Raw genomic sequence first — 13143 nt, 5'->3', positions numbered from 1 at the left:
CCGATCTGCCCACCTCTCACCTTCCTTCCACTCTGTTCCCAAATCTACACTCTCTCACTGTAGGGCATTTCATTTCTTCCCATCCTAACAGTCTCCACCTCTTTGCCCATTACTCTCACCCTCTCCAAGCATCTCCTACCCCATTCCCACACCACTCTCTTTTCTCGACCCTACCTTCTTTCCGTATCCAGCCACTTTTCCACCTGTTTCCCACCCATTCTCCACCATTTGGCCATTAACAATTTTAGAGAAGTTTCTTGAATCAGTGAACATTACTGAACTTAAACACGAGGGATTCTGCAGATGCTGGAAATTCAAGCAACACACATCAAAGTTGCTGGTGAACGCAGCAGGCCAGGCAGCATCTCTAGGAAGAGGTACAGTCGACGTTTCGGGCCAAGACCCTTCGTCAGGACTAACTGAAGGAAGAGCTAGTAAGAGATTTGAAAGGGGGAGGGGGAGATCCAAAATGGGCCTCCCCGGGCCTCCTGTCCCATGATCCTCTCATATCCCTCTTGCCAATCACCTGTCCAGCTCTTGGCTCCATCCCTCCCCCTCCTGTCTTCTCCTATCATTTTGGATCTCCCCCTCCCCCTCCCACTTTCAAATCTCTTACTAGCTCTTCCTTCAGTTAGTCCTGACAAAGGGTCTTGGCCTGAAACATCGACTGTACCTCTTCCTAGAGATGCTGCCTGGCCTGCTGTGTTCACCAGCAACTTTGATGTGTGTTGCTTAACATTACTGAACCGATGGTTATGAAACTTCAGTAGTTTGTGTTCATTCTAATCATCAAAAGTAAATATCCTCATTTAATTCTAAACCATTTAACTAACCGGATTTAAATTCCACAGTTGCCACGATGGGTTTTGAGTTCAGATCTTTAGGTTGTTAGTTCAGGTCTCTGAGATACTGAACCAGTAGTTAACCACTGTGACACCTTTCCTTAAACATCTTTTTACACTTTTAAGTTTATCACTGGTTGGTCATGGAACCCCCCCCCCCCCCCCAAGTGAGCAAGGACAGTTATATGGAAGTGATAAATATGGCCACAGCACATCAAGAGAAAGAGGACTAGGAAAACATCATCTCAACCCTTAGTCATCCTCATTCCCTCATCAGCACCTCAGTACTCCCTCAAGCTCACCAGCCACTTGCCAAGGATCCATCATGCCTTACACAACCATCTAGGCATCCATGTCCAAAGATCAGGGATCATATTCTTGGTGTCTCAGTTGTATAGCTGAAAGACCTCTGCCTCTCAGCTCCTGCATCCCGGGTTCAATCCTGACTCCTGGTGCTATCTCTGTAGAGTTTGCATATTCTCAGGCAAGCACAGGAAGAGGATACGAAGAGTGTTTGCTGTGGATCAGAAGTACCATTTCCCAAATAAGCTTGGTTCATAAGAGCTAACCTGAGGGCTTGAGGCCTTACTGCAAGCTGAAACCTTCGTGCAGAACTCAGTATTAAAGGTGTCACCCCTCAGTTGGGATATTATACTGAAGTCTTCTCTATCTGCTCTAATGAATGGAAAATATCTGTGGCAGTATTTTGAGGAAGAGTAAGGGAGCTCCCCCAAGATTCCATCGTATTGATCCCTCCACAAATAGTAAAGAAGCAATTTCACACTGTTCTTTGTGGGATTAGGCTGACTGCAGTACTGTATCTGTTCTAACATATGCATGTAGGTACAGAATTGGTTGTAGAGCAGTTAAAGTTGTTGTAAGGCAATGAAAAGTGCTATCAGAATGCAAGATCAGTGCTTTGGTGAGCACTGTTGCTTTTCCCCACCTGTTGTGATCTTAAACATAGAATGCTTGAAAAATGTCTGTGGGTCTTCAAGCCTTGTCCATAAAGTCAGGAGTTAAAGGTGGATACCACCATGATTACTGAGAAGTTGAAAAGGCAGGGGATATGGCCATCCACTGTAGTGAAGCTAGGTTAGAGATGGCATTAAACTAGTTTCCCCATGGTCGTCATTGTTGAAGCAACAATGGATATCTTCTTCGTGTTATAGGTCACATATGGCATTTTAGCTGTGTCTCCAGAGATAATGTATGTGTTCTAGAACATGACTGAGAAAATGTTCATTAATAAGATGTTTGCGGTGGACCAGGTGTTTGCTCTGAGGGCCGCAGGGTTGAAGCACCACTGAGGCAGTCTTGGCAACCACAATTGCCCAATCATTCCAGAGAGTTCAAGGAACCCTTCCCTCCATGTAGACCGCTTGAATAAAAATGAGGCAAATAGTAGATGCAGTTTCACTGCTTTCCTTGGGAAATCCATGTGTGTAACATTGCTTGTCCTTGGTGAGTTTGTTTCAATGGGCACACCATCCCTATCTAGCCACTCACAAAGCATCTTCCCGCCCTCAGTTTCCTATCCAACAAATGAACCTACATGAGCCAAAACTTTCTTGAGTGTATTAATGGCAAACAGAAGGGAACATCTGTAGCTCCCTTCAATGCCAGTGCTCCTACACGTGGGATGATGATTTTTCTCTCTTATGCATCACTGGTTTCTTTCACCTTTGTGATGACAGAAGGGTGACACAGAACCCTAAACTCCGATCCTTGCCTGCCCCCTCTCAACACTTCCACAGCACAGCTCCAAACAACAGCCTCATGACAACTGTCTTTCAGTCAGTCTCCCCTCTAACTTTACCTGTGGACCACATTCGTTCACGTTATGATCTCTTACCGTTCCACTCCCTCGCAAACCTCCACTCTATGACTCTGAACTAATCCAGTTCCCTCTTGTCTTCTGGTCCTCTCCTTCTGTCTACATAATCTCCTCCTTTATATCCTGGTATGTTAACTACAACTTCCACAGGAATCCTGGCTTACAATATATTAACTGACATCGTATATTAAACAAAAATCTTTAAAATAGTAAGGCATCCGAAGAGTTTTATCAGACTGGCGTTGACATCAATGTGTCTAAGATTTTGCAGAAATCAGTTTAAAGGCACAGTTTAAAGGAATGGTTAGCAGAGGGGTCCCAGAGCTTGGAGCCATGATTCTGAAGGTCCACGAGTGAAGCAATGTAAGTGGGGCGTGAATTAAAGGGTAAATTCAGAGGTCACAGAGTTTACCCTCTAGGCCAGAGGAGGTTACTCATATCTCTGTAGGTGGTGGGAATGGAGGAAGCTACATAATCTGCCTATACTTGCATCCACTCATTTTTGAAAAACTTTGCTGAACTACCTTGAAAAATTTTTTTGGAAAGGTTCACGTGTTTGTTGGCCCTGCCTGTGAGATAATTGAAGGCAGTGAAGTCTACAGCCCCAGTGCAGAAAATATTTTTGTGTGTGAGTCATCCTCAAATAATCCTGTTCCTGAGTAAATATTGTATATGAAATTGGAGGATCAAAATTGCTTTTCAAATCCTGCATTTCAAACACCTGGAAAAGCTTTCCAATCAAAGCAATATTTTCAAGATGTGGGGTCTGCTGTCTCACAGCTCCAGTGACCCAGGATCAATCTGTGTGGAGCTTACACGTACTGTACTCCCTGTGTGGAGTTTGCACGTACTGTACTCCATGTGGAGTTTGCATGTACTCTCTGTGTGGAGTTTGCATGTACTGTACTCCATGTGGAGTTTGCATGTACTCTCTGTGTGGAGTTTGCACATACTGTACTCCCTGTGTGGAGTTTGCATGTACTCCCTGTGTGGAGTTTGCACGTACTGTACTCCCTGTGTGGAGTTTGCATGTACGTGTAGTTTGCACATACTGTACTTCATGTGGAGTTTGCATGTACTCCCTGTGTGGAGTTTGCACGTACTGTACTCCCTGTGTGGAGTTTGCATGTACTCCGTGTGGAGTTTGCACATACTGTACTCCCTGTGTGGAGTTTGCATGTACTGTGTTCTATGTGGAGTTTGCATGTACGTGTAGTTTGCACATACTGTACTTCATGTGGAGTTTGCATGTATTGTTCTCCCTGTGACCACTTGGATTTCCCCAGATGCTCCACTTTCCTCCCACATACCAAAGACGTGTGCATTGATAGTTTAATTGGCCGGTGTAAATTGCCCCTTGAGTGTAGGTGAGTGGCAGAATCTAAGTTAGGAGAACAGATTCCAGGGAAAATTAGTGGGAAATGGGAATGCTCTGGAGTGGGATTATATTGATGAACTGAACTGGCTTCCTATGTTTAAGGAAATTGGGAAATATGGCAACTCATTCATGCACTGCAAAGATCCTACACACAGCAGAATGATGATGACCATTATAAACACACGAGATTCTGAATATGCTGGAAATCCAGAGTAATATGCAGGAAATGCTGGAGGAACTCAGCAGGACAGGCAGCATCTTTGGAGAGGAATAAAGAGTCAACGTTTTGGGCAAAGACCATTCATCAGGACTCTGGATTCCTCTCCACATGAAAATTAAGGTCTCAGCCTGAAATGACAACTCTTTAGTCATCGCCTGACCTGTTGAGTTCCTCGAGCATTTTATGGATGACGATCATTGTCTCCCGTACAGCTATACCCTGGGACCACTGCATCCACTCACACCTCAGTATCGTGCCTCATTATGAGATGTGGCTTTGCAGTACAGCATTCCCTCAGTATTTCCAGAAGCCTCAGCTGACCGTGTGCTCAGATCCAAAACTTTGGTCTTAAGTATCTGCCCTTTTAAACTGGAGTCAGTAACAAGCTGCCGAGCAAAAGCTTTACTTAAAAGCAATAAAGGGGAAGGATTCAGGAACATCCTCTGGGTTGCACCAGCTCCTGCACCTTTCAATGCAATAGAAAACTCCATCTACACAACTCCAAGAAAAATTCAACCTGAATCACAACACCCTCCTTTTGAGATTAGTGTGCAATGTGGAGAGGAATTTTTGCTGAGATCTCTTTGGATACTGATGTATCTTTGGAAGTTACAAAAGGATCTTTAGAATAAAGATAATCTCCCAAAATGTTGCTGGATTTCTTGCATTAAACTGATTTGTTGAATAACTGTTTCATTCACTCCTTAAGGAAGGTTCTAATGAGACTTTGCACGCATTGTAGGTGATGTTAATTGGAGATTCTGGTGTGGGCAAGACCTGCTTCCTGGTCCAGTTCAAAGATCACGCCTTTCTTGCAGGGAGCTACATTGCCACTGTTGGAATAGACTTCAGGGTGAGATACCATTGACAGATTTATACTCATTTCATAACCTGATTTGTATTTTAAACTTAGGAGTTTCCTCATCCCCCAGCTATCCAGACCGGAGTGATTTAGAGTGGACTTGATTTTGCTGCATGTGCATCCTAAGAAAGATCTGAATTAGGATCAAAATTAGATAACACTTACCCTTCAAAGGTCTTCACCCTCAGGCATGCTTATAAACAAGATCCAAATGGTGAAACCCTTTCAAGTGGGGTGGGGGATATCTCCCATGTAGCCCAGGGATGCAAAGGCGTCTAAAGGGCGTCTACAGTGCAAATCCCCCATTTTGATTTCTGAGGCCACATTAATTTCTTAACTGTTTTAATTACGCACTCTGATATTCATCAAGGGCTTATTTAAGCCTGCACTGTACTTCACAGTTCAAAATACATGTATTACCAAAGTATGTATACCATATCCAACTCTGGGATTAATCTTCTTGCAGGCAGCCACAACACAAAGAAACACAATAGAAACCTGAAACAGCCACACCACGAAGATAGGCATACATCCAATCTGTGAAAAAGAAAGACCAAACTGTGCAAACAAACAATCCACAGAACAGAAACCACAGCCTGAAAGTCCACAGCCACTGAGACGTTTCAGTGCTGCAGTTGGTCCAGAAGCCTGATAGCCGCTGGCCACAGCTGCAAAGCTAGATTCAGCGCTGAGGTGAGGAAGGCCTCCTAGAGTAGTGATCTGAACACTGGTTCGTCCTCCACCCCCAGCCTTGAGGCCTTAGTCTTTTTAACCTCGCTCAGCGCTTAAATCTGCCAACATCACTTTGCTTTCTACCCTCGAGCCCTGAACCCACCACTTCAGTCTGGCCCAAGTCCTCCTCAGCAATGACCACCACGGTCATACCTGCATTCTTGAGCGTCCATTCGATAGGTTTCAGTGAGGTCACCCCTCATTCTTCTGAATTCCAGAGAATGCATGCCCGAAGCCATCAAACGCCCTTCATATAACAAGACATTTAAACCTGGAATCATTTTCGTGAATCTCCTTTGAACCCTCTCCTGTTTCAGCACCTCCTTTCTAAGATAAAGGGCCCAAAACTGCTCCCATGGGTGCACTGCATATTGTACCACGATCTCCAGTGGACCCATCTTGTCAGAGAGGCTGGACAGTGATCGCCTTTGGGTACCACTCGGTGAGTATGACTGTGTTAGGCTGTAGCTCCTCCGATTTAGACCCCAGTCTCCAGACTGCTCAGGAGATTGGGACTGGGAGTGCTGAAGGAAATTGTTGAAAATATGGGGACGGATTAGTGGAGTTAGAGGAGATCAGGAAATCTATTATTCACGTTACCGTATCACAGTCAAAACACGTCCATTGGCTTTGGGGTAATGGACAGCTTGGTGTTAATTATTCAAAACATTTCTCAGTCTACTTCTGTAAACCACCTCCAGACCTACGGATTTGCCCCTGAACTTGCCCTTTTGCTGAAGTTTTGTGAACCCCTTTGCCCTGCTATTACCTTTAGTGCCTTGAGCCATTCTTCAAGGCTCCCTCAACTTTTCATCAACCCCTCCTTCTTTAAGATCTGTTTTATTAAAACTTCTGGAAGATCAATTATTCAATCGCACAAGAACATACAAAATAGGAGCAGTAGGAAACCAGTTGGTCCCTCGTGCCTCCTCCACTGTCCATTAAGATTCTGACAATTTTTTACCTCTGCATCACTTCCCTGTACCTATCCCATATCTCTTGATTCCTTTAATATTTATAAAAAATATAAAATCATACCTTGAATAAAGTTAGTAAATGAGCCCTCATAGACTTGTCTTAAGCAGAGAATTACAAAGATTCACTGTCTTCTTGATGAAAGTGTTTATTTTCATCTTTGGTTAACCCCTTTATTGTGAGCTTGTGAATGTCAGCTACCTGTCTACCCTGTCAAACCTCATGAGAACTTTGTAAATTTCAGTGAGGTAACCTCTTATTCCCATAAATTCTAGAGAATACAGAGCCAATCTGCTTAATCTCTTCTCATGAGACAACCATCCTGTTCCCAGGAACCAATCCCACGAACACTCACTGTATTCCCTCTATCATAGGTACATCCTTTAGAATGTAGAAACCTTCGGCCCACAATGTTGTGCTGGCCATGTAACCTACTCTAGAAACTGCCTAGAATTTCCCTACTGCATGGTCTCTTAAAAGACCCTATTGTATCCACCTCTACCACCATTGCCAGCAGTACATTCCATGTATCCACCACACTCTGTGTGAAAAACATCCCCTGACATCCCCTCTGTACCTTCTTCCAAGTATCTTAAAACTATGACCCCTCGTGTTAGCCATTTCAGCCCTGGGAAAAAGCCTTTGGTTATCCACACAATCAACCTCATCATCTTATACACCTAAGTCTCCTTTGCTAGGTAAGGAGACTAGATCTGGACACAACATTCCTGGTTACGTGCAAAAATTACTGGAGGAACTGAATAGGTCAGGCAGCATTTATGGAGAGGAATAAGATGTCATCAAGACTGGAAAGGAAGGGGGAAGAAACCAGAATAAGAAAGTGTGGAGAGGGGAAGGAATACAAGCTGGAAGGTGTAGGCAAAGCAAGGAGAGGGGAAAGATAGATGGGTGGGGAAGGGAGTATGAAGTGAGAAGCTGAGAGGTGATCGGCGGAAGAAGTAAGGGGCTAAAGAAGATGGAAAAGGAGGGAGGTGATAGGCAGGTGAGGAGAAGAGAAGGGATGAGGGGATCCAAACTGGGGAATGGAAAGGAGAGAACAGGGAGTGGCGAGAAATTACTGTAAGTTAGAAAACTTTATGTCCATGCTGTCAGGTTGGAGGTTACCCAGATGGTGGATATTGCAGAGGATGATGTGCTGAATGTGGTGCTAGGCAAGAATGAGGAATTCTATGGTAGTGGGAAGATGGGGTGAGTGTTGATGTCCAGGAAATGGGGGAGATGCAGGTAAGAGAAGCATCAATGGTAGAAGCAGGGAAACACAGTGCTTTGAAGAAGAAGGGTATCTTAGATTTTTGGGAAACTGAAGACTCATCCTGAGAACAGATGTGGCAGTGACAGAGGAACTGAGAAAAGTGCATTGCATTTTTACAAGTGACAGGGTGGGAAGAGGTATAGTCAAGACTGCTGTGAGAGTCAGTAGATTTTATAAAAGATATCAGTGGACAGTCTGTGTCCAGAGATGGTAACAGAGCTCGAGAAAGGGGGAGAAGTGTCAGAAATGGACCATGAGTTTAAGGCAGGGTAGGAATTGGAGGCCAAATTGATGAAATTGACAAGCTCAGCATGGGTGTAAGAAGCAGCACCAATGCAGTTGTCAACGTAGTGCAGAAAGAGTCGGGGAGCATTACCAAGGAATGTTTGGACATGGTCAAAATGGCTGGCATTGTTTGGCCAGTCACGTGCTCATGGCTACGGCTTGTGTTTGGATAAAGTAGGAGGAGCCAAGGGAGAAATTGTCACGTGAGCAACAAGGAGCAACGTTCTTGGTGTGGTCTCGCCCGCAGTTTGTATATTTGCAATAGAACGTTTGCAGTTCTGCTTGCTTTACCTGCACGTTAACTTTCATTGGGATGTGCACAAGGACACCAAGGTCCATCTGAACTCGAACACCTTTCAATTACCCACTATTTTAAAAAATACTCTTTTTTTTTTACTTTTCTTTCAACCAAAATGGATAGCCTCACATTATATTCCACTTGTTATGTCCTTGCTTATTCACATAGCCTGCCTGTTACTGATTAAAGACTCTCTGCTTCCTCCTCACAATCCACACTATTATCCAGCTTTGTATAATTAACAAACATAGATATTTTGTACTTAATCTTCTTGTCTAAATCATTGGCCTATATTGTGAACAGCTGAGGCCTTGATACTGATATCTGTGGCACCCGACTGTTAAAAGTGACCAGTTGGTCCTAGTCTTGTTTCCAGACCAATAACCAAGCCTTGAATCAGACCATTAGATTTCTCATACATCCTAATACTGATGGGTAACACCTTTTGTGACATCCCCTCTAACATCTCTGTCACATTTATTTTGTTTTGATCACTTTGGGGTATTTTCTAGACATCATTGCTGTAGCTGTGCTGGTTCAGAATTTTTAAAAACAGCAAAAGCTTCTGACATGCACATTTGAATTTCTCAGAGTCCAAAGGGAAGTTAGTTACTTAGCAAAGGCTGTCTCCCTTATCCTCACTTCAGCTGAACAGAGTGACAGAAAACCACGAGAGAAGCAGAATACAGTCAAAATGTTGACTCACTCAAGCAGATGCCAAAGACAAACTGGCTGTAAACAGGTTTTCTCCACTGGCACAGCGGGAAGAAGCCCTCAGAGATACTCTTTGAGGCATTTGCTACATGTCTTAGCAGCAGCTGTACGGTTGGAAATGAAATTGGCCATGCTGAGCTATTTGAAGTTGCTATGGCAACAATGATTTACATTTAAGTAGCACCTTTAACATTCAATTCAAAATTAACAGAGGTTGTTCCCTAGGCAAAAAGTGAGAACTTAGTGGCAGGGGGGATCGAAATCAGTCAATAGTTTCAGTATTAAGACAGGACTTAAGCAAGAAGAGAAGGAGATAAGGAAAAGGGGAAGAAACAGAAGGAAAGAAAGAGGAAAGATGAAGAAACAGACAGAGAGAGGGACAGGGAAAGTGAAGGAGAAGGGGATTAGGAAAGAGAGTGAGAGGGGGAGATTTGGAGGGGAAGGAAGATTTAGGAATAGAAATCTAGAGTTGAGGGCCTAACCATAAGGCAGTATGCTCACCCCTGCTCTATTCACTTTACACTTATGAATGTGAGGCGAAACACAGCTCAAATGCCATATTCGAGTTTGCTGCTGATGCCTCTGTCATAGGCCGAATCAAAGGTGGTGATGAATCAGCAATTAGGAGGGAGATTGAAAATCTGGCAGTGTGTGCTGTAACGACAAACTCTCACTTAACATCAGCAAGACCAATGAACTGGTAGTAGACCTCAGGAGAAGGAAACCAGAGGTTCATGAGCCATCAGCCCGTGTTCACTGGAGATAGAGAGGGTTAGCAGCTTTAAATTCCAGGATGTTATTATTTCAGACCACCTGTCCTGAGCCCAGCATGTAAGTGTGTTTACAAAGAAAGCACAGCAGTGTCTCTACTTCCTTAGGAGTTTGCAGGGATTCCGCACGACGTCTGAAACTTTGATAAACTTCTATAGATGTGTAATGGAAAGTACAGTGACTGGCTCTTGAATGCAAAATCCTACAAAAAGTAGTGGATGTGGCCCAGTCCATCACAGGTAAAGCCCTCCCCACCATTGAGCACATTTACATTAAACACTGTTGCAAGAAAGCAGCATCCATCATCAGGGACCCCCACCACCCAGGACATGCGGTATTCATGCTGCTGTAGTCAGGGAAAGAGTACAGGAGCCTCAGGACTCACACCGTGAAGTTCAGGAACAGTTACTACCTCTCAACCAGCAGGAAGGAGGTACAGGAGCCTCAGGACTCACAGCACCAGGTTCAGGAACAGTTACTACCTCTCAACCATCAGGAAGGAGGTACAGGAGCCTCAGGACCCACACCACCAGGTTCAGGAACAGTTATTACCCCTCAACCATCAGGAAGGAGGTACAGGAGCCTCAGGACTCACACCGTGAAGTTCAGGAACAGTTATTACCTCTCAACCAGCAGGTTCTTGAATGAAGGGAATAACTTCACTTGCCCCATCATTGAAATGTTCCCTCAACCAATGGACTACTTTCAAGGACTCTTCATCTCATGTTCTCGATATTTATTTGTATTATGGTTTCTTCTTGTTTGCATTTGCATAGTTTGTTGTCTTCTCTCTGATTGAATGCCCTGGTTGGTGGTTGTTCATTGTTTCTGTTATAGTTACAATTCTATAAAACTGTTGAGTATGCCCACAAGGAAATGAATCTCAGGGCTGTATATGATGACCTATATGTACTTTGATAATGAAATTTACATTGAACTTTGAACTTTAAACAAAGGAATTGATGTTCAGATAGATAAAGGACTATATTGAAAGATAGGAAAAGAGGATTAGGGAAGCAGTTCTGAAGTTTAGAGCCTAGGCAGCTTAATGCATGGTGACCAGTGATGAAAGACTAAATTAAAATGGTGCATAAGGAATAAGAGTGTGCAGCTGGAATGAAGGAAGCTGGAAGCTCACCTGCGTGATTCTTAATTCCCTTGCTACATTGAAAGGAGTGGCCTCAGACTCCAACAGAGTCAACACTAGGACACCATGACCTACCTTCCGGAGATGACAGGAGTGTCCCACTCCATTACACTCTGTGCAGACATGATGCATATAGGACATGTTATGAAATATAATCCTTTGCTCTAACCTTTGAACTACAAGGAAGCAGAAGACAGGACAGGGAATAAAATCCTCCAAGGATGAATTTCAGAGAAGAGGACTGCTTTTGATTTTCCCTTCTTAGCCTCCAAAAGAGTATCAGACCATCCACTCCATCCACACACTCCCCCTTCCACTGAAGATAAAATTATGTAGCTGTTGCTTCTGTCTTCACACTTCTCCGTTGACCCAGTGATTCACCCTCACTTGAGACACATCGGTCAAATGTTCAGTGCTCCTTATCAATTTTTGTCATCTTGTGGTCAGTGTGCAAATCACGAGGTACTGATTTCACAAGCCCACATCCTTTGCATTACTGTTCAACGCATGTGCTTACTCAGAGAGGGCTTCTCATTGGTGTAACTTTACATTGAAATCTACACTCCTTCCTCAAATAATTCTCTCCATTTCTGCCTCCAGACTTCATTCTGTTATCACTGTCTTTCCTACCTGCCTGTGACCACAACTCACTTGCAGCAAAGGTCTGCTCTCTCTCATCCTCTCTTGCTTCCCTTCTTCCCTTCATTTCATTGTTTACAAAGTTAAAGGGGAAGCAACAGGAGGAAGCAACTCGTATGACAAGAATAGACAAAGAAGAGAAGACCTTTCAACAAAGTAACTAAAGCAAGTTCTTGCACCCTGTTCCCAGTGGTTTAGCTCAGAAGCCTTTCCTTTGCAAAAGGGCAGGCCTTGAAAAGTGGGTTGTGACTGGTGTGTGACTCCCTTGAGACGGTTTGATAGGTGCTTCTGGTCACACCAAGATATTTAGACCACTCTATTCACAGAATGAGTGGATTCCATCCAGATCCCTAACCCACTACAAATGGTCCACACCCACTCTGTTCATGTACTGGAGAAATCAGTGTGAGTAGAAGTCAGAAATAGGAAGGAAGCAATCACTCTATTGAGAGTATTCTAGATCCCGCAATAGCCATAGAAACACTGAGGAACAGATTTTGGAAAAATGCAAAATGAACAGAGTTGTTGCCATGGGGAACTTTAACCTCCCTAATGTGGATTGACACCTCCTTAGTGCAAAAGGTTTGGATGGGACAGAATTTGTTAGATGTATCTAGGATGGATTCCTGACTCAATATGTGGACAGACCAAATAGAGGAGATGCCATTTGGTGCAAGGTATTAAACCAGGTGTCAGATCTTTCAGTGGGAGACTGTTTCAGAGAAAGTGAGCACAACTCCCTGATCTTTACTATAGCCCTGGAGGGATAGGAACAGATGGTATTGGAAATAATTTAATGGGGGGGGGTGTTAATAGCAATGCTACTAGGCAGGAACTGGGAATTATATATTGGGAACAGATGTACTCAGAGAAATGCATAACAGAAATGTGGAGGTTGATTAGCAAGCACTTGCTGAGGTCTCTACATAGTTTTGTCCCATTGAGGCATAGACAGGATGGTGGTGTGAAGGAACCATGGTTGACAAAACATGTGGAACATCTAGTCAAAAGAAAGGAAGAAGCTTACTTAAGGTTAGGAAGTGAGAATCAGACTGGGCTCTAAGGAGTTACAGGGTAACCAGGAAGGAGCTGAAGAAAGGACTTAGGAGAGCTGGAAGGGGGCATTGAAAGGCTTTGGTGATTAAGGTTAAGGAAACCCCTAAGGCATTC

At 43.8% G+C, this 13143-nt stretch overlaps 1 protein-coding gene across 2 annotated transcripts in view; it reads left to right on the top strand.

Annotated features, from left to right (window-relative positions):
* The window catches only part of LOC140187088 (ras-related protein Rab-37-like), a 102155-nt gene that overhangs the window by 14221 nt on the left and 74791 nt on the right, over positions 1-13143 (top strand). The window contains exon 2 of one of the 2 annotated variants that reach the window (XM_072242031.1): positions 5020-5130. The exons of the other annotated variant lie outside the window; for it this stretch is intronic. Within the exon in view, the coding sequence (XP_072098132.1) occupies positions 5020-5130 (111 nt within the window). The remainder of the gene's footprint in view (positions 1-5019; positions 5131-13143) is intronic. 2 annotated transcript variants of the gene reach the window in all.

This window comes from Mobula birostris, chromosome 24 (assembly GCF_030028105.1).
Source record: "Mobula birostris isolate sMobBir1 chromosome 24, sMobBir1.hap1, whole genome shotgun sequence".
NCBI lineage: Eukaryota > Metazoa > Chordata > Chondrichthyes > Myliobatiformes > Myliobatidae > Mobula > Mobula birostris.
Note: the sequence above shows the minus strand (reverse complement) of the source record. Positions and strands in the feature narration are given on the sequence as shown.